The 21,227-nt window shown below is 46.3% G+C and overlaps 2 protein-coding genes across 3 annotated transcripts in view; one reads left to right on the forward strand and one right to left on the reverse strand.

Moving 5' to 3' along the window:
• Positions 1-6,973: 6,973 nt before the first annotated feature.
• On the reverse strand, positions 6,974-19,480 carry NACA (nascent polypeptide associated complex subunit alpha). Of its 2 annotated transcripts, none has more exons than NM_001252258.1 (8): positions 19,419-19,480; positions 18,536-18,607; positions 9,292-9,377; positions 9,039-9,116; positions 8,393-8,539; positions 7,626-7,754; positions 7,288-7,410; positions 6,974-7,102 (listed from the first exon to the last, which is right to left on the reverse strand). In NM_001252258.1, the coding sequence occupies exons 2-8, from the start codon at positions 18,603-18,605 to the stop codon at positions 7,088-7,090; spliced, it is 648 nt and encodes a 215-aa protein (NP_001239187.1). In that variant the 5' UTR covers positions 18,606-18,607; positions 19,419-19,480; the 3' UTR covers positions 6,974-7,087. The 2 variants fall into 2 exon arrangements, with proteins under 2 accessions (NP_001239187.1, NP_001239186.1); NM_001252257.1 differs by having other exon boundaries at positions 18,536-18,698.
• Positions 19,177-21,227, forward strand: part of HSD17B6 (hydroxysteroid 17-beta dehydrogenase 6) — a 68,167-nt gene continuing 66,116 nt past the window's right edge. Inside the window, exon 1 of the mRNA XM_038549732.1 lies at positions 19,177-19,559. The gene's annotated coding sequence lies outside the window, so the exon portion shown is untranslated. The remainder of the gene's footprint in view (positions 19,560-21,227) is intronic.

Below are 21,227 nucleotides of genomic sequence, written 5' to 3' on the forward strand. Positions count from 1 at the left end.
TGAATGTGACTAATTAAGGTACCGTATATAAGTGGAATCATACAATATTTGCCTGTTTGTGACTGGCTTATTTTACACAGCTTAATGTCTTTAAGGTTCGTCCATGTTGTAGCATGTGCCAGAATTTCCTTCCTTCTCTCTTTTTTTTTTTTTTTAAGATTTTATTTATTCATGAGAGACAGAGAGAGAGAGGCAGAGACACAGGCAGAGGGAGAAGCAGGCTCCATGCGGGGAGCCCAATGGACTCGATCCCGGGTCCCCAGGATCAGGCCCTGGGCTGAAGGTGGCGCTAAACCGCTGAGCCACCAGGGCTGCCCAGAATTTCCTTTCTTTTTTTTTCTTTTTAAAACATTTTTTTTTTTTTTTAATTCATAGAGACAGAGAGAGAGGCAGAGGAGGCAGAGGCACAGGCAGAGGGAGAAGCAGGCATCACACAGGGAGCCCAATGTAGGACTCGATCCAGGGTCCCCAGGATCACTCACTCCCCGGGCCGCAGGCAGTGCCAAACCACTGCGCCACCGGGGCTGCCCAGAATTTCCTTTCTTTTGAGGCTGAATACTATTCCACTGTGTAGATATACTGCTTTTTGTTTATCAATTCATCTGTGAGGGTCATTTAGGTTGCTTCCATCTTTGGGCTATTGTGAATGCTTCATGGATATACAGATGTCTCTGAGGCCCTGATTCCACTGGAGTCTATACCCAGAAGTGGAATTACTAGATCATATGGTAATTCTATTTTTAATTTTTGATAACTACCATACTGTTTTCCATACCAAAGACACCATTTTACTTTCCATTAATGATGCACAGCAGGGAGCCTGGGTGACTCAGTTGGTTAAGCCTTCGGCTCAGGTCATGACCCCAGGGTCCTGGGATTGATGACAAGGAGCTCCCTGGTCAGCGGGGAGCCTGCTTGTCCCTCTCTCCCTCTGCTATCCACCCTGCCTCCCCCCTCCCTCCCCCCCCTCCGCCCCCTGTGTGGGCTTTCTGGCTCTGTCAAGATTTTATTTACTTGAGAAAGAGCGAGCACAAGAGGGGTGGGGAGGAGGGCAGAGGGAGAAGCAGACTCCCCACTGAGCAGGGAGCCCAATGTGGGGCTGAATCCCAGGATCATGACCTGAGTTGAAGGCTGAAGGCAGATGCTTAACCCCAACTGAGCCATCCAGGAACCCTTTTTCAAATTTTTGAAAAAGCTTTTCTTTTGATAGTAGCTATTCTAATGCGTGTGAGGTGCTCACTGTAGTTTTGACTTGCATTTCCCTAATGATTAGTGACAATGAGCATTTTTTCTTGTGCTTATTGCCGATTTGTAGAACTCCTTGGGGAAAGATCTGTTCATGTTCTTTGCCCATTTAAAAAAAAATTTTTTTTTGTTCACCTGTAGTTCTTTATATATCCTGAATACTATTCCCTCATCAGATAGGTCATTTATGAATATATTCTGACAATCTGAATGCTTTTTTTTTTTTTTTTTTAAGGTTTTATTTATCTGACAGAGCACAGGCAGGGGGAGTGGCAGGAAGAAGCAGACTCCCTACAGAGCAGGGAGCCTGATGCAAAAATTTTTTGAGGGGTGCCTGGGTAGCTCAGTTGGTTTAGTGGCTGCCTTTGGCTCAGGTCATGTCAGGTCATGACCTCCGGGTCCTGGGATCAAGCTCCTGTTAGTGAGTCTAGCAGTTAAGCAGTTAGAGTCTGCTTCTGTCCCACCCTGCCCCTCACCCCACCACATACTCTCTCTCAAAATCTTAAAAAAAAAAAAAGACTTTTTTCTGAGAGAGAGAGAGAGAGAAGAAAGCACAAGCTGATGGGGGTGGAGTGGGGTGGCAGGGTGGGTGTAGAGGGCTAGGGAGAAGACTTCCTGCTGAGCAGGGAGCTCAAGGCAGGGCCCGATCCCAGGACCCTGGGATCATGACTTGAGCTGAACACAGCTGCTTAACCAACTGAGCTGCCCAGGTACCCCTGTAGGTTGCCTTTTTATTCTGTTGATTTATGTCCTTTGTTGCAGAGAAATTTTAAATTTTGGTGAAATCTACATTTACTTTTTTTTTATGGCAAGAGATTTATATTTAGATTTATTGCCAGCTGGACTCAGTTCAGATGATCCCAATTTTGTTGGCAACATCCAAAGCATCAGTCAGGAGCTAGTGGAACATATGGTTTCTTCTCTCCATCAGGCTTGAACAGGGTGTTATCTTGGCCACAGCAATATTGTAGAGCTTCTTCACAGCCTGATCTGGTGCTTGTTGGCCTTAACATCCACAATGAACACGAGTGTGTTCTCTTCTATTTTCCTCATGGCTGACTTGGTAGTCAGGGGGGACTTGATGATGGCATAGTGATCAAGCTTGTTTCTCCTGGGGGTACTCTTTTGAGGATATTTGGGCTGCCTTCTGAGATGCAGGGTGTGTTGGGTCTTCGGAATGTAGGCATTGTGCAGATCTTTTTTTTGGATGCCTTTCAGCACAGCTTTCTTGGCTTTCAAAGCCTTTGCTTTGGCTTCTGCTTTGGGAGGGGCAAGGGCTTCCTTCTTCACCTTAGGGAACATCTTCATGAAAGTTTTTTTTTTTTTTTTTTTTTAAGATTTTATTTATTTATTCATAGAGACATAGCTGGAGAGAGAGGCAAAGACACAGCAGAGGGAGAAGCAGGCTCCATGCAAGGAGCCCGACGCGGGACTCGATCCCGGGTCTCCAAGATCACGCCCCGGGCTGCAGGCGGTGCTAAACCGCTGCGCCACTGGGGCTGCCCTGTTTTTGTTTTTTAAGGTAATCTCTACACCCAACGTGGGGCTTGAACTCACCACCCTAAGATCAAGAGTCATATGCTTTACCAACTGAGCCAGCCAGGCACTCAAACCTATTTTGCTATTGCCTATGCTTTTGGGATCACATAAACCATTGCCATATCAAAGGCACGAGGCTTTTCTCCTGTTTTCTTCTTAGAGTTTTATGGTTTTAGGTCTTATAGTTAGGCCTTTGATCCATTTGCAGTTAATTTCTTTATATGGTAAGGTGAGAATGCTTTGTCATTCATGAGCTGTGTTAACACAGGGAAAACACAGGAAAATTCTGAGAGGGTAGACAGATAATGGAATTAATTTTGGGGATGTCAAAACTGAAGATGAAACAAATTTAAGAGGAACCAAGGGGATGTTAAGGAGACTAATTTGAAGACAAATATAGCTATGCATCAAAGCCCATTGGAATTAGCAACTAGGTGAACTTGAGAGCTATTTGGTGGAAAGGTACAGATAAAAGCCTACTATGGACTAGAAAGGGAATGAATGTAGAGCTACATCTATCATCATAGAGAGATCATGGAAACAAAGTTGAAGTGAAAAGAAATCTGCAGGAAGATATATAATGTACAAAGTTTTTTCTTTTTTTCACATTGTTTAAAGTTTTAAAACTTGTAAATCACTAACTTCTTTGGGTATATAAATATGTATTGAGAAAATATCAACTTAGGTAGAGGAATTATAAAACTAGTTCATGATAGTGCTATCTCGGAGGGAAATAGATCTGAGGAAGGATATACAAGGGTCTCTATACCTATCTGTAATGTTTAATTTCTAAAAAACAAAATAGCAGGAGCCTGGGTGGCTCAGCAGCTGAGCATCTGCCTTTGGCCCAGGGTGTGATCCTGGAGTCCTGGGATCTGGTCTCACATTAGGCTCCCAGCATGGAGCCTGCTTCTCCCTCTACCTGTGTCTTTCTCTCTCTCTGTCTCTCATGAACAAACAAAGTCTTAAAAACAAAAAACAGGGATCCCTGGGTGGCGCAGCAGTTTAGCGCCTGCCTTTGGCCCAGGGCGCGATCCTGGAGACCGGGGATCGAATCCCACGTCAGGCTCCCGGTGCATGGAGCCTGCTTCTCCCTCTGCCTATGTCTCTGCCTCTCTCTCTCTCTCTTTCCGTGTGTGACTATCATAAATAAATGAAAAAAAAATTAAAAAACAACAACAACAACAACAACAACAAAATAGCTGATGTCAGGTGCACAGTTCTCTATCTGCACGTTTGAAGTATTTCCCCAAATAAGAAGAAAGTCTGCTAATGGAGAAACATGGTGAGAGAATACAGCTAACTGGCCTACTTTGTTTTCTTCATCTTTTCCTTTATAAATCAGAAGGGTCATTCAGTAAATAACCAGTGGGATCTAACAATCCTATACATGTTTTGGAAGTATCAGTTTGTTTTTATTCCCTTTAACAGATGAAGTCAGAGGTTACTTAAAATATCACTGTTGGGACGGTTGGGTGGCTCAGCGGTTGAGCGTCTGCCTTTGGCTCAGGGTCTGATCCCGGAATCCCAGGATCGAGTCCCAGGTTGGGCTCCCCGCATGGAGCCTGCTTCTCCCTCTGCCTGTGTCTCTGCCTCTCTCTCGGTCTCTCATGAATAAGTAAATAACTTTAAAAGAATATATCACTGTTAAATGGTCCTTCGGGAGCACCTGGGTGGCTCAGGTCTTGATTTCAGGTTTCTGAGATAAAGCCCCAAGTTGGGCTCTCTGCTCAGCGGGGATTCTTCTTCCTGTTTCTGCCCCCCACACCCCATACTCAGGCTCTTTATTGCTCTGCTTTAAAATAAATAAAACCTTAAAAAAAAAAAAAAGGTCTGGTGACTATTTGAACAGAGACTTAATCATTTTAAGAACCAGGAAAGAGGGGATCCCTGGGTGGCTCAGTGGTTTAGCACCTGCCTTCGGCCCAGGGCGTGATCCTGGGGTCCTGGGATCAAGTCCCACAACAGGCTCCCTGCATGGAGTCCGCTTCTCCCTCTGCCTCTCTCTGTCTCTCATAAATAAATAAAACAATCTTAAAACAAACTATATATTCCCTAACTTAAGAACCAAAAATTTGAAAAAAAAAAAAATTTGATCATTCTGTGACAGAGGATGTTAGTGATACATTTCAAGTGTGTTGGAAAAAAAATGCTTGAAGGGAAGGAAATAATGGTTGAAGAAAAAAGTAGCGATAACAAGGTTCTTGAGATGGGAAGAAAGCACTATAGCACTAGTGGCAGTAATAGCCTTGAACAAGATACTTCTCTAAAAGTAACCAAGAATTGGCAGTTTAACACTGTAGAGAGGGAAAGGTGAGGGAACTAGGAGTTAATATCCCTGAATTTCTTCCTGAAATGAGAATTACAGAGCTAAGTCAGATTTGGCAACCAAGGGGCCTATCTTCAGCCTCATGAGCAAATGAACTCTTCTACCCCAGTAAAATGGAAGGTCACCATTCTTAGCGAGATATCCATTTGTGGTTCTTCAGTACAGCCTACGACTTCTTACAAATATAGCCTACCCCAATGAAAAGACACTACTATTCAGTGGCTGTCTTTGGGGGAAGTCATTTAACCTCTTTGGCCCTCAGCTTTCACTCACATCTGTTAAAATATCTACTCTTAGGAATCAAGAAGACTGAATTCAAGGGGCACCTGACTGGCTGTCAGAGGAGCATACAACTCTTGACCTCAGGGTTGTGAATACAAGCCCCATGCTGGGTGAAGAATCTTACATAAATAAACTAAAAAAAAATATTGAACAGTAATATAAATGTAAGTTTCGTCCCCAAAGCCTTCCACCATGTTAACCTCCCATCCTAACATTGCTTCGAGTTGTATTATCACTCGTTTTAGGATTCTTATCTCTACATTTACTTTTAAGCCTTCCTATTTCCAAATTTCAGTCCTCAGCTTTTCCCCCAAACCATTTTCTAACAATTCAAACTCAGAAGCTTTACCCTTCATAGGACTTCTATGGAATTAGGTATATTTTTCATATACTGGCTAATTATGTATCAATTTACCTGGTTTCCACTCACTGCCTTAGCGTAAATTATGGCTACTCTAATTATAATTTATTCTGTACATTAAAATGTCTGTATAATGAGAGCAGAGGATTTGCACTGTATACAACAGTCAAAAACTCCCTTCATGAGGTACCTTTTCATTTTTAGTCTTTTCATCTACATCCATTATGTTCCCTCTAAACCCTGTATCAAGCTTTTACGTATCAAGATGTAACCAGTGTGAACTGCTTCTCAAAGGCCAATATATATATTCAAAAAGATTGTGGGCCACCTGATTTTGGGCCAAAAAGAAGTGGCTGAGAGCCTCTGCCTTTGGCTCATGGTGTGATCCCGGAGTATCGGGATTGAGTCTCACATCGGGCTCCCTGCAGGGAGCCTGCTTCTCCCTCTGCCTGTGTCTCTGCCTCTCTCTCTCATGAATAAAGAAATAAAAATCTTAAAAAAAAAAAAAGAAAAAAGAGGGATCCCTGGGTGGCGCAGCTGTTTGGCGCCTGCCTTTGGCCCAGGGCGCGATCCTGGAGACCTGGGATCGAATCCCACGTCAGGCTCCCGGTGCGTGGAGCCTGCCTCTCTCTCTCTCTCTGTGACTATCATCAAAACAAAACAAAAAAGAAAAAAGAAAAAAGAGAAAAAAGAAAAAAAAAGATTGTAGGCCAGAAAAGAGGCTGATGATTATCAAATAAAGAAGAGTCACGGGCAGCCCCAGTGGCACAGCGGTTTAGCGCCACCTGCAGCCCGGGGTGTGATCCTGGAGACCCGGGATCGAGTCCCACACGTTGGGCTTCCTGCATGGAGCCTCCTTCTCCCTCTGCCTCTCTCTTTGCTCTCTTTGAATGAATAAATAAATAAATCTTAAAAAAAATAAAAAAATAAAAAAAGAATCAGGATTTGCTAACAGTTAACACCTGGGAAAGAAAATGGAAAGGAGAAACTTTACATGTAAGTTGTATTCTCTGAAGACAAGACAGTCCTAACAGCCTAATATAGCATCTTCTTACAAGAGTCAAAAAGACTGAGATTTTAAGTGGGGAATATGTGGCTTTAAACCTTTTCAACTAAAGCTGAGGTCTGAAGAGTAATTATGGATTTTTCATTCTAGAACCTTCATGTTTTTTTTGGGAGGTGGGGTGGGGGGAGGGGGGAAGAGACCAAGCACCCACTGAGTTCATCCAACAAGAAGCCATAACTTTATTAATGATAGAAACAGTACAAATTTCAAACCAAGCTGCAGTTATTCTTTTGAAACACCAAAAAAAGTCCTCGTTTTCATACGGTTACATTGTTAATTCCTGTAAGAAAAGAGATCATTAGTAGTAGTAATAAGCAAATTGAGAATTCAGGCCATTAAAATATGAAGTAACTCAGAATAGGCTTTGGGATGAAGCTTCCTAACTGGCTAATATTAAACAGAGAAAATAAAGTCACCCATAACTGGTCGGGGCAGAAGTCAAGGAATAAAGGTTTGGACACTTACCATAATAGCATTTACAATATCATTACTGTTGTTCTTCAGGGCTCGAACTGCCTTTGCTCTTGACACATTTGCTTGTGACATGACCAATTCTATGTCCTTAACCTCTACACCCGTTTCATCAACCTAAGAGAGGGAAAAAAATACACAATAAATTAGAAGGCCAAGAACAACTCCAGTAGTTCTTTGGAGTCAGGAGTCTCTTGAACCTAGATAATATAATTCAGAAACTATTGAACTCCATTGAATTAGATAGTCTAAAGCAATACAGAATCCACTCATCAATACAAACATACTACTATCTGGAGAGGATGAAAAGTATAAAAGATTTCCCTATATACCTCTTCTTCTTCACTCTCCTCTTGTACAGTTGGAGTCTGTGTGTTTTCTTGAATGTTTGAGACAGCTTCACCTTGAACTTTGAATTTCTCAGCAGCTGCTAGTTGTGCTTGCTGAGATAAGTCCTCAATCTATAGGGCAGAAAATACAGATTTATGTAAATAGATCAGTCTGCAGTAAATGAAATACATCATTTTTATCTTTTCTAAACTCTCACTCTAAAACCATTTCAGGGTAACTTACTATATGGCTATAAATGCTTGCCCTCACCAAGATTATAGATCACTGTACAAAGAGAAGTAGTTTAGGGACAGTTGGGGGGGGGGGGGGGGGGCTCAGCGGTTGAGTGTCTGGCTTTGTCCCAGGGTGTGATCCTGGAGTTTCGGGATCGAGGCCCACATTGGGCTCCCTGCATGGAGCCTGCTTCTCCCTCTGCCTGCATCTCTGCTCTCTCTGTCTCTCATAAATAAACAAACAAACAAACAAACAAACTCTTAAAAAAAAAAAAAAAGCAGTTTAGGTATAAAGCAGTGGTTTACAACCAGGAGGTGGTTTTGTCACCAAGGGACATCAATGTCTTGAGATCTTTTTTTTGGTTATCACAACTGGGTAGGATGCTGCTAAACATCTCTAACACTCAGGAAAGCTTTTCTACAATAAAGAATTACCTTATCCCAAATTCCACACCAAAGAATTATCCAACGGAGTATCAATAGGGCTAAGGTTGAGAAACCGTGGTCTAGAGCACATCCAAGAAAACTTTCTTTACCTTGGCTTCCCCAAAAACTATGTAGGTATCTGAAGCTGGGCTCTTGTAGACATCTGGTTTTGTGATGACAAACAGGATATTCTTAGATTTCCGGATAGTGACTCTTGTAACCCCTGTAACCTGTCGAAGACCCAGTTTGGACATAGCCTAAGGAATAGAAAAGAACATCAGATCTTTAACTTCTCTAGAAGCAGGTTCAGAGGGGGATCTGGGTGGCTCAGATGGTTGCATGTCCAACTCTTGATTTCAGGTCAGGTCATGATCTCAGGGTTATGAGATCAAGCTCTACTTCGGGCTCTGCGCTTGGTGGGGAGTCTGCTTCTCCCTCTGCCCCTCCACCTGCTCGTGTGTGAGCTCTCGCTTTCACATAAATGAGTAAATAAAGTAAAATATTAAAAAAAAAAAAAAAAGAGAAGTAGCTTTAGAAAGTAAAAAACATAGTAATAACTACATCCAAAGCAAAGCCTTTTCCTAGGCTAACTTTATATAATACTGAATTGGTTTTCAGGACTCCTGTTTTTTTTTTTTTTTTTTTTGCCATAGTAATTTCTATCACTTTAAGTATGATTTTACTACTATGGTTCCTCCTCTCTAAAGCTGCTTCATCATAACTTTTAATCATCGTTTGTAACTTAAAAAATCTTACCTTTCGTGCCTTCTTTTCACTCCGGCTCTGTTTTGCTTTACTGACTGGTTCTTCATCGATTTCAGCTGCTGCTGCCAGCTAAGATAAAACAGCTATGAGTAAACTGGAATATAAGGCCTGGATAACAGAATCCCCATGAGGTTTTCCGTTTATTAAGGTTCACATTTCCTAATATTTAAGTCAGCTCTCAACCCTCGTTTTCCAATGCTTCCTTGACTCAAGTACTTTGACCAGCAAGTAAGAGAATACCCACCTGGGCTTGTTGTGTGGTTGCTTGTGTGGAATCCTGTTCCTCAAGCTCTGGTACTGATTCATCACTGTCAGATTCTGTTCCAGACCCTGAGATGACAAATAACTTTTATTATTTTATAATAGATTATAAGGAGGCACCTCACCACAGCCTGCCTGGATTAAAGGTCACTGGCTTATGCTAGACCTCACAAAGTTAAATGTAAACCAACTGACTTGTGTGAAGCCAGCCTGACAGCCTCCAACTTAGCTAAACTAGTGTGTACACATCCATTAAAGACCCAGCCCCAGAAATAAGAGGTGATAACTAGTTACAGCCAAGCAGTTTATCAACTGTAACTGCTTCCTTTCTCTCAAGGTCTTCACTTGGCACACGCCAACACCAATGACCTATATAACTCCAAATTCTACCCAACAGCTCAACCACCCCCCAAAGGTTCTAGCAGACAAGGTATCTCCAGATAAATAAGATTACATTGTGGAAGTAGACCAGGGAGGACACTTTCCCTTCATCCTTTATATTGGTTTGGGGAAGGCCAGAAGCAGTTGTGTACACACATTCAGCTTTACTTTCAAACTACTTACCCTAGCAATTTGGTTTCATCAATATAACTTGATGATTTTCAATGATTGCCAACCTACAATTCTAACAGTCACCTCTGTTAGAGCCTATCCTGTGACCTCTCCCATTTCTTCCAAATATAATTTACATATTTTACATTTACCTCAATCACAAGGCCAAGCATCAATAAAGACTACTGAGAGAAAAAAAGCATACACCTGCACCATTCTCAGGCTAGGAAAAAAGTCTTGAAAAGGAAGTCCCTTGGGCACTGGTCATTACTAAATCGAAGATGTGAAAAGAAATTCAAGTACTTCCATATTTCCCAACATTTTAGCAAATCCCAGGCCCAGGGACAAGGTTAGTTATGTGGTAGAGATTAGAGCAAATTAAAAGGCCTAATAGGTCTTGGTTTTCAATGTCAGATCATTCAGGTAGAAAAGATGGCAGATTCGTAGTTAGCTTGGACTGTATTATAGATGATGATACAAAACAGACTATCTGAGGTGATGAAAACCAAGATTATTACACATTCCTAGAGCTTTTGCATTTAAAATTATCACTCTATGTTCTATGTCCAAACACAAGCAGATATACTGGAGAAAGCGGCGCATCCTAGGGTTAGTATTGGTGGGTAGCCCCAGGAGGGGTGTGGGCGACACACCATGCACACAGCAAACCAAGGCAAATACCATTGTTGTTCTTCAGAACAGGCTGCTTGGCAGAGGGGGTTGGGGCAGGGATCCCAGCAGGTTTGGGGGTGGGCATGTTGACGAGGACCGACTGGAAAGGCACTCCCCCCGAGATTGGTTCCGGGGGAATCAGAGGCGGCAGCTCATCCTCATCAGCAGGGGCTGAGGGCTTACAGGGTGATTCCAGCACCAGCCCAGGTGAGGACGGCAGAAATTGCTGTTTAGGAAGCAGAGGGGGGACTGGGGAGGGAGCGAGAGGCAGAGAGACTGATGGGGTGGGTGCTGGAGAGACAGGTGCTGATCCAGCTTTGGAAAGGACTTTCTCAGAGGAAACTGTTGCTAGAGGAGGAGACATCAGAGACTCAGGAGGAAGAGCCAAAGGGCTTTTTGGGGAATGAAAAGAATCTTTGCTTTTTAACGGAGAAACAGGGAGGGTTTTGGGAGTCTTTGAAGAGACTTTCTGAGCAGAAACGGTCTCTGTAGAAAGGGGTCCTTTAGTACCATTCTTAGCTGAGGGATCTGGGCACACAGGTGAAGCAGAATTCTTCTTGGCCAGGAGACCTTTCTCAGAGGGAGCTGTAGAGCCTTTCTTTACTGGTAGGCCTTTAGAAGCCTGAGGGGCAACGGACCCCAAGGGACATGTGACTGAAACTGGAGACATAGGGGCCTCTTTGGGTGAGGGAGGAATCTCAGATGAGGAAGTGGGGGCACCTTTGGATGGGGTAGCTGGGGCTCTCTTGGGGGATGGAGTTGCTGAGGCACCTTTGGAGGATGGGGTTCCTTTAGAGGATGGAGTCATAGCTGGGGGAATGGAGGCCCCCTTGGGAGATGGGGTTGCTGGGGCCCCTTTGGGGGCTGGAGTTGCCAGAGACTCTTTGTGGGAGGAAAGAGCCACAGTTGAGGGAGGGGGAACCCCTTTGGGAGGTGGAGTAGCTGGGGCATTTTTTGAAGGAGTCATTGCTGGGGGAATGGGGGCCCCTTTGGGAGGTTGGTTAGCTGGAGACTCTTTGGGGGAGGAAGGAGCTACTGATGAAGGGGTGGATGTCTCTTTAGGGGATGGGGCTGCCGAACCCCCTTTGGGAGAAGGAGGAGCCACAGCTGGGGCAGTGGGGGCCCCTTTGGGAGGTGGAGTAGCTGGGGCATTTTTTGAAGGAGTCATTGCTGGGGGAATGGGGGCCCCTTTGGGAGGTTGGTTAGCTGGAGACTCTTTGGGGGAGGAAGGAGCTACTGATGAAGGGGTGGATATCTCTTTAGGGGATGGGGCTGCTGAGCCCCCTTTGGGAGGAGGAGCCACAGCTGGGGCAGTGGGGGCCCCTTTGGGAGGTGGAGTAACTGGGGCTTTTTTGGAGGCTGGAGTTGCCTGAGACTCTTTGGGGGAGGGAGGAGCTACAGCTGGAGGAATGGTGGTCTCTTTAGGGGATGAGGTTGCTTGTCCCCCTTTGGGAGATGGAGCTGCTGGTGTTCTTTTGGGGGCTGGAGTTGCTTGGGGCTTTTTGGGGGAGGGAGGAGCCACAGCTGGGGCAATGGAGGCCCCTTTGACAGGTGGGTTAGGTGGGGCTCTTTTGGGGGCTGGAGTTGTTTGGGACTCTTTGGGAGAGGAAGGAGCCATAGCCTGGGAAGTAGAGGTCTCTTTAGGGGATGGGGTTGCTGGGCCCCCTTTGGGAGGTGGAGTAGCTGGGGCTCTTTGGGGGTCTGGAATTGTTTGGGACTCTTTGGAGGAGGGAGGAGCCACAGTTTGGGGGGTGGGAGCCCCTTTGGGAGACTGGGTAGTTGGGGATTTTTTGGGGGAGGAAGGAGTCATAGCTGGGGGAGTGGAAATCTCTTTAAGGGATGGAGTTGCTGGGCCCCCTTTGGGAGGTGGGGTAGCTGGGGTTTTTTTGGAGGCTGGAGTTGCTTGAGACTCTTTGGGGGAGGAAGGAGGTACAGCTTGAGGCGTGGTGGCCCCACTGGGAGGATGGGTAGCTGGAGACTTTTGGGGGGAGGAAGGAGCCACACTTGAGGGAGTAGAGGTCTCTTTAGGGGGTGGGGTTGCTGGGCCTCCTTTGGGGGAAGGAGGACCCACAGCTGGGGCAGTGGGGGCCTCTTTGGGAGGTGGAATAGCTGGGGTTCTTTTTGGGGCTGGAGTTGCTGGAGACTCTTTGGGGGATGAAGGAGCCACAATTGAGGGAGTGGAGGTCCCTTTGGGAGGTGGGTTAGCTGGGGTTCTTTTTGGGGCTGGAGTTGCTTGAGAGTCTTTGGGCGAGGAAGGAGCCACAATCGAGGGAGTGGAGGTCTCTTTTGGGGATGGGGTTGCTAGACCACCTTTGTGGGAAGGCGGAGCCACAGCTAGAGCAGTGGGGGCCCCTCTGGGAGACTGGGTATCTGGAGATTCTTTGGGGGAGGAAGGAGTCACAGCTGAGGGAGTGGAGGTCTTTTCTGGGGATGGGGCTGTGGGGCCCCCTTTGGGGCAAGGAGAAGCTACAGCTGGGGCAGTGGAGGTCCCTTTGGGAGGTGGGTTAGCTGGGGTTCTTTTGGGGGCTAGAGTTGCTTGAGACTCTTTGGGGGAAGAAGGAACCACAGCTGAGGGAGTGGAGGTCTCTTTAGGGGATGGGCTTGCTGGCCCCCCTTTGGGAGATGGAGGAGTTGTGGCTTGTCTGGGGGCTAGAGTTGCTTGGGACTCTTTGGGGGAGGGAGGAGTCACTGCTGGGGCAGTAGGGGTCCCTTTGGGAGATGAAGTAGCTGGGCCTCTTTTGGGGGCTGGAGCCGCTTGGGCCTTTTTGGGGGATGAGGTTGCTGGGGCTCCTTTGGGGGAGGAAGGAACCACAGCTGGAGGAATGGAGGCCTCTTTGGGAGATGGGGTATCTGAGTTCTCTCTAGGGGATGGAGTGGGTGAATGCTTCTTGGCCAGTGACCCTTTAGGGGCTTGAAGGGAAAGACTGGCCTCTGGAAGAAAGGAAGCTTCAACCGGAGAAACAGGGGATGATGAGTGATTTCCAGCAGGAGTATCAGGGATAGCAGGAACACTTTTAGAAAGAGAAGGAGAAAGAGTTAAGGTAGTAGGAGCTGAACCCTTCTTGGTTGGACGTCTTTTAGTTTGAGGAGACACCTTAGTCCCTAAAGGAGATGAGGAGTCACCTAAGTAAGTTCCTTGAGAAGATGCATTAACAGAAAGACCAGAGTCCTTAGTTGGGTGCCTTTCAGGAGAGGAAGCCACAGGTGCCAATGCTGAGGTATGAGAAATACCATGAACTTTCTTTGTACCATGAGGAAGAGAGGGAAAGGGCTCAGACTTGAGAATTTCAGGGGCTAGTGCCATGGCAGCTGGAAAAGCAGAAACATTCTGGGAGGATAAAGTCACAGCTGAAGCCACAGGGCAACTTTCCGACGCTGGAGGAACCAAAGGTAAAACAGAAAGAGTGAAACTACCCTTCTTATCTGGATGGCTTTTATGAGCTAAAGAGACATCTCCTAGATTAGGGCTGGCTTTAGCGGCAGGAGTGGAGGCATCTTTGGTAATTGTAGGGACCACCCCAACAGCTGCATCATGTTCCAAAGGAAATGTAGCTACGGCTGGGGTAGTGAGAGAACTTTTGAGAAGCAGACTAGAGGAGTCTGTGCTTGAACAAGGATCTGTCTTGATTACAGAGGTTGGAGAATTAACATCCAGAGGAGAGGGAGCAGTACTGGCTTGTGTAACTACAGAGAGAGGCTCTACAAGGTTTCTCTTTGCTAAGGTGGCTTCAGGAGAAAGAGTTCTCTCCAGAGATGATGATATACTTTGGGGAGTGGGGAGATTTTTAGGGGTTGCCAGGGCCAGTGGTATTAGAGTAGAGTCTTTCTTGGTAGGAAGTCCTGCCTGGGCTGGTGAAGCAGGGGTTCCAACAGCAGAGAGAGGTACAGTTTGGAGATCTTTTTGTGTTGGTAACTTTACCAAGGCTGATGCAGGGAGACTTTTGGGGTTCTCAGGGGCTGACAGAGGAGAGACTGGTATTCCCAGAGGGGTCACTTGAGGAATAGAAAATTCTTTGGGAGCCACAGGAGCCATAACCAAGGAAGCATGGGAAGCTGAGTCCTTATTACTTATGGGACCTGATGAAGTTGGAGGAGACACACAAGTAGTCACTTCAAAGGTAGTAGGTGCTGCAGAAATTTTAGAGAGGTTAGTCATAACAAATGGGGTGGTTGCAACAGAACAAACAGAAGTTTCTTTCAAGCTTGGACTCCCTGGAGGAGGAATTTGGGTCACCAAAGGCTGAGGATGAGTGACATTAGGAGAGCCTTTGAGAATGACAGAGCCTGTAGGAGATAATGGAGAAGAGGTATCTACACTTGAGCCAGAAAAGGAGGCTATGTCAATGATGGCAGAGGGATCTTTGTCAACAGAAAGAGCCAGAGGGGAAGCTGAAGCCCCCACTGGAAAAGTAGCCATAGCAGCAGGAGCCACCTCATTTCTAGAAGGCAGTGGAGGAATTACAGATCTCTGAGAAGGATAAGAGGCCCCTATGGGAGAATGATCTGCAGAAATGGCATCCACTTTAGGATTTGACAAAACATTAGGGCCTGTTTGACCTAAGGTCTGAAGAGGAGAACCAAGAGAACTCTGATGTAAAGGTGTAAGATGAGAGCCTGGAGAAGTGAGGGAAACTGGAGGGATACTAGGAGCCACAGATAGAGACTGAGTTGAAAGAGATAACACAGCAGGTGAACTAAGGGGTCCCTTTAGGCTGAGGCTTTCAGGGTTTTGTGGAGAAGTCAGAGCTGAGGAAACAGGGATGTCTTTGAACTGAGGAGGAGTGATGGGTGGCATCTGAGGACTTGAGGCTACTCCAGACTGAACAGAGGCCAAGGGAGTTCCAAGATGGGAAGGTACAGTACTGACTATACCTGGAGGGATGGGGGTGCCTTTTGGATTAGGGTCTACCTGCAAGGGAGCTTGAATAGGACAGGTCTTTGGATCTAAGAAAGCAATGGGAGGGGACAGAGATGTCACTGACCCAGATTCAGCCACAGCAATCAAAGGAGGAGAACTAAGAGGGTTAAGTGGATAAGCAGAACTCTTTTGAACTGAGTGGGGAGCCAAGGCCACCAGTGCCAAGGGAGCTGAAGAGGAATGGGCACCTTTCATTGTCGGAGTTATCATGGGAGAGGCCAGAGCTAAGGCAGCTGGGGAGATGGGAGGCCCTCTTAGGTTGGGTAGGAAAGCTGGGGTGTCAGTGGGGGAATGGGCAACTCCCAAAGGCAGGGTTGTCCCAGAGGATGACTGGGGAAAAGGAGCTTCCAAAGGGGTTGAGACAACACCAGAGGGAGAAGGGAATGGGGAAGGCTGGTTAGGGGTTGCCAGAGGGCATTGCTGGGGGGCCAGGGAACAAGGAGGGGGAAGGGTAGATTCAGACTGCCCTAAGGCAGCAGTGACACTCAAGGCTGAAGACACAGGAAGCACAGCTGGAGGAGAAAAGCAAAAAGGGGAATAAAAAAGGGAAGGAAAAAAACAAAGGTGAGTTATGCAGCCCAATTTGGTACAACATGCCTCATAGGAAACACGGAATTTTTAATCTGAGAATGAAAGTCACCACACAGGATTAGACAAAGGTGACAGGCAACAGCAACCTCCCCAAACATACTTCAATGGTTGAATAAGAATACATCCCTCTCTCCATCTCCCACATTTCCCAAGTTCTACCAAAAAGAAGCAAACTATTTTAAGGTGGAGATAACAGTCTAAGCAGCCTATTAGTCTCTAAATGGGGGAGCACCAGGCCTAGGAGTGGGTTGGGAATACCATGCTTTCCACCCTTTGTCAGATTTGCCCTCCCTTCCCTCCTTGAACAAACCCAAAGTATCTCTTCAGGCCATAGAATACCACTAGGATAGCTGCTCTACTGTCAAGGATGACAAACTGAAACCACATATTGAAAACTGGAACAAGGAAAGTAGGGACTGGTGATGATGGGAGTTGGATATGAATGAAACAACAAACAAACCTAAGTCTTTATATGCTCAGGCTTTTACTAGGTCAAGAAAAATCTGACTCGTAGAACAAAGTTTTAGGAAGGTGGTGTCGACGTACAATTCTATATGAACTATTAAATACTAAGTCACTTTGCCTCCCTGTGCCTGTTTACCTACTCCCCTAAAACAAACAAGCAAGCAAGCAAACAAAAAAAAACCCAACTCAACCACAAATGGGATGTACTTCATAATCTCTACCTACACACTCTCCTAGGTATAGTTAGCTCTTCAGACATCAATTTAAGATGAATCAGACTGCCAGGGAGAGAGTTTAGTCACAAGGGTAGGGACTCTATTATGAAATCGTAGCCCAACGTGTTAAACCAGACTGTGGTTCTATTTTGGAAGTAGGGAATTGGAGTGGAGAATATATTGGCTCTCCACCCCTTAATCTGGATAAGTATGTCATCCTGCCAAAATAGACCAATGTTCCACACTACAGTAAAGCTCAGCAAAAGATTTTCTGAATGATAAAAATTTACAATTTATTCAACCAGTAATCCTGAAATTGTGAGAGAAAAGACAAGTGGCCCAATCAGTTTTTCCCGGAGAGTAGGTAGGTCAAAGTCTTAGGATTAAGGTGCAAATGCCTCCAAACATATTAATCACAATTTGAAACTTAGAATGTTTCTTCTGACTAGAGTTCAAAATAGGATAAGGCCCAATTTTCTTGCTTTAGACACCATAACCAATTCCCGGGGCTAGTTTTCGCATTTGTTGAAAGAAAAAATTCAATGTTTTACCACTGGTACTACCTTAGTATTACAAAACCTATTGTGCAAGCTCAAACTATTCAGAAACAAACTTAACAGCACTAAGAATGACTTCAAAAGCAAATAGCATTTGTTTTGAGGCTTGAAACCAGATTATTCTACATTCATCTGAATTTCAGTCTCCACATTTGTAAAGCCAAATTGTTCAATAAGGCTCTGGTTAGCACTGAATTACAGGATCTTTAGAGACCAGTCCTTTATTTTCTCCTTCTGTTAAGTCCCTTGAACTTCAAGGATGTCATATAGCTTGTTCACTAGCTTAGAGGCCCCCTCCCTTTCTTTTCTAGCAGCTGTATTAATCCCTTCAGCTGCTAAAATCAGACAGGTGGGGAGAGAGAACCTCAATGCTTTCAACTATAAACAACTCTATTTTAATTCCAGAAGAAGAAAGAAATTGCCCTTAAGTGACAGGTGGAGTTTAAAAAAAATTTTGCATTAAGAAAAAATGAGTATGGAAGTTACAGCCTGAAGATTTCCTTATTTCAACACAACTGACGCAGCAAGAATATCATTAAATATTTTTCAATACCTCTCAAGTTTTCTAGAGAAGTATTTTAACCAGAATTCAAGACTTGCCTTTACACTACGTTTATATCCATCAATTTCAAAGCTGAAGAGCAAAGGAAAAGTCTTATTTCAATTTTGGGTTCCAGGCAAGCTGTTGATGCAGGCACTATTCCAGCACACTAGAAACATCTTAGCACCAACCCATAAAGTGAGTTAACCAACCTAGGAGGGCGGGGGGCCCAGCGGGGCACATTTACCTCCAGCACACATCTCATCCAGACATGTGATGAAGGCACAGTGCCAAACTCTGCCATCTAAAACCTTGATGCAACTTGCTGGCTGGAACTTCACAAAAGCTCAGGTCTCCTTGGCCTGCAAGTGTGTCATCCAGTTCCAATAAGTAAGAATCACCAAGCCCCTTCCCCGCTCGGTTTTTCTCTGTGGGTTGAGGGTTGGTTCTGCAGAACAGTCTGTGAGGCAGTTGTCATACACTACAAAGCAGGCCAGGGGGCTTTTAATGCTCCTGGATCTTAAATATACGGTTTATATTCCATTCCCTAATTACGTCCCTCCAGGACAGCAGTTAATACCATGGATTCTCCTCCCTGGTAAAGCTACAGCCATCGTCAAGGAGTTAACCCTCAAAGACCTCGTTTTACCCACCGAATGCTCTTAGGGTCAATCGTACATTTTAATGCACAGTAAGGGGGGGGGGGGGGAACCTACCTGTCTCAGCCTGGGGCTGTGGCAACTCCTGCTCTGTAGCAGGGACGGTTTCTGTGGCTTCACCAGGCATTTCTGAAGGGAATAAAAAGGAGGCCTGAATTGACTGGGATCCGTTCTGCTACCCAACCCAGAGTCAAATATCCTTTAAAAACTCTGCGAAGGGCTGTTAAGAAAAAACAAACAAACAAAACCATCAGGGTGTTTGGGGACAATCTTCCCCACAGCAGCCAGGAATACGTAAACAAGAAGCCGCGAGCCTCCGATCCCGGATCCAGCGGATCACCTTCCTCTACCTCTCTTCACTCCGCAGGGCACAGCCTGCTAGCGCCCGGGAGTTCCTTTCACACCGCACTCCACATGCCACAAAGGCGACAGCCGCCACCGCGTTCTCGGGCCGAGGCAGAGGCTCCTCGGACGCTGCCCTGCAGCACCTCCCCTCCGCCGCTCACGCCGCCGGGACGCCCGGTGGCCGACATCGCGCGCCTTAGGTCCCCGCACTCGCTTGCCACAATTAACGGCGTGTGCGTGTGCGCGGGGGGGCTGTTCCCAGGCTGTGACCCCCTTAACCTCCTTTAGGTCTCGTGAGGCCGGCCCCAGCCGCAGACGCGCTCCGCTTCCGCCCCCAACACCGCAGCGGCTCTCCTCTCCCCGGCCTCGGCCTGCGGGTCCGGCGCGCGGACCCCCTGCCCTGCTTTTGCCAGGACGTCAACCGCAGACCCCATTTTGTCCGGAGGCCCCAAGGCCACACTTCCCTGGGCCGAGCGGGGACCCAGTCATCCTGCAGAGCCTCCGGCTGCCCTTAGCTCTCAGGCCGCGGGCCGGCTTAGTCCGCAAGAAAGGCGGATGGCTGCGGATAGAGAGTAGCGGCGAAGACAGGACTTACTGTGCGCGGAACGCGGAACCAAGATGGCGGCGGAAAGAGAGCGAGCGAGAGCGTGACCCACGCCTGTTGCAGGAGGAAGCCTGGCGGCGGGGGCGGGGCCACAATGCGATTCCGGGTCAGGAGCGGCCGCAGTCACTTCCGGTAACGGGTGACCCGTCCGAGTGTTCGCGGGTGGAGGTGGGACGAGGTCTAAATAAGGGTAAGAGCTGGGAACGCGGCGCGTCGGCCTGGCGGGACCCGTCGTCCCGAGCTCTGCGGCCCTTCCCGTCCGCCGCGTCCAGGCATGTTTGACACCCGAAGGGAAGCTGACGACGGAGCCGCCTCTGCGCGCTCGGCACTGAAGCCGCGCGGCGGTACTACGTACAGTGACTTTTCATTTCCCCTTTTCAACGAATGCAGGGATATAGGAGACACTAAATAATACCGGGTTCCACGGATCGTGGTCACATTATTGCAAGGCAGCGGTGACTTAGGTTAATCCTCCGCTATTTTACTTTTGGAATACACGGTTTAGACCGGTGCTGAAGCTAGTCGATTGCACTCCTCGGAAGAGCGATACTATTTTTTTTTTCTTTTTCTTTTTTTGGCCTCCTTTTAGGTAAACAGATACTATTCATTCTAGTAGTCCCAGCCCTCACGTTAAGAAATAATGCTTTAGGGGCAGCCCAGGTGGCTCAGCGGTTTAGCGCCGCCTTCAGCTCAGGGCTTGATCCTGGAGACCGAGAATCGAGGCCCGCATCGGGCTCCCCGCATGGAGCCTGCTTCTCCCTCTGCCTGTGTCTCTCAAGAATAAATAAAATCTTTAAAATAAGAAAATCAGGGGATCCCTGGGTGGCGCAGCGGTTTAGCGCCTGCCTTTGGCCCAGGGCGCGATCCCGGGTCTACAGGATCGAATCCCACGTCGGGCTCCCGGTGTATGGAGCCTGCTTCTCCCTCTGCCTGTGTCTCTGCCTCTCTCTCTCTCTGTGTGTGTGACTATCATAAATAAATAAAAATTAAAAAAAAAATTCTAAAAAAAAAATAAGAAAATCATGCTTTACACGGTAAGAGTCTGGACAGTAGGGTGTAATTTCAGTGTTTGTGTTAGTGAAAGCCCATGGCGCAAGTACCCTACCGAAACCAGCCTGCGCTGTTCGCGTTGTGGCTGCCTTTTATTTTTTTTATTTTTATTTATTTATTTTTTTTGTGGCTGCCTTTTAAGGGAAGCAGCGACTATGCTTTGGAAACTACTTGTGAAGTGAGGATTCATAAATTAGAATTCAATTAAATAGTGGAGTTTACCGGGAATGAGAAATTCTGAAACTTTTTTCCGGTAGGGGAGGCAGTACCGCGGAGTGGTAAGAGCATGAACTCTGTAGGGGTGCCTGGCCGGCTCAGTTGTGAGCACACAAGACTCGATCTCAGGGTCATGAGTTTAAGCCCTACGCGGGGTGTAGAGATTGCTTAAATAAACTTAAAAAACATATATATAAAACATGAACTCTGTAGCCGTACTCCTTGTCTGAATCACAGCTTGTCACCTCATAGTGACCTTTCGCGATTTAACCCATTTGTGCCTCAGTTTCTTCATTTATAAAATGGGGCTATAGTAACTACTTCGTAAGATTGTTAGGAAGACTAGGTAATATATGTACATTACTTAAAAAGTGCTTGTATTACTTTTTATGAGTAAATATGTGATCTGGAAGATTTGTCAGCACAGTCCATTTATTTACCTTCAGAAGAAAGGGCCAGCAATAGCTTATCATCTCCTTAGACAAGTAAATATTTTGACCATTTCCTTTCCTTTCCAATCAAGCCCACTGACCC

The sequence above is a fragment of the Canis lupus genome, chromosome 10 (genome assembly GCF_011100685.1).
Source record: "Canis lupus familiaris isolate Mischka breed German Shepherd chromosome 10, alternate assembly UU_Cfam_GSD_1.0, whole genome shotgun sequence".
In the NCBI taxonomy this organism is placed as follows: domain Eukaryota; kingdom Metazoa; phylum Chordata; class Mammalia; order Carnivora; family Canidae; genus Canis; species Canis lupus.

Excerpts from the sequence above, each read along its gene's own strand:
- NACA (NM_001252258.1), bottom strand. The coding sequence starts at position 18,605 with ATGCCTGGTGAAGCCACAGAAACCGTCCCTGCTACAGAGCAGGAGTTG. Across the intron at positions 9,117-9,291 it reads CAACCACACAACAAGCCCAG|CTGGCAGCAGCAGCTGAAAT; the intron begins GTGGGTATTCTC and ends GTTTTATCTTAG. Across the intron at positions 8,540-9,038 it reads GTGAAAAGAAGGCACGAAAG|GCTATGTCCAAACTGGGTCT; the intron begins GTAAGATTTTTT and ends TCTATTCCTTAG.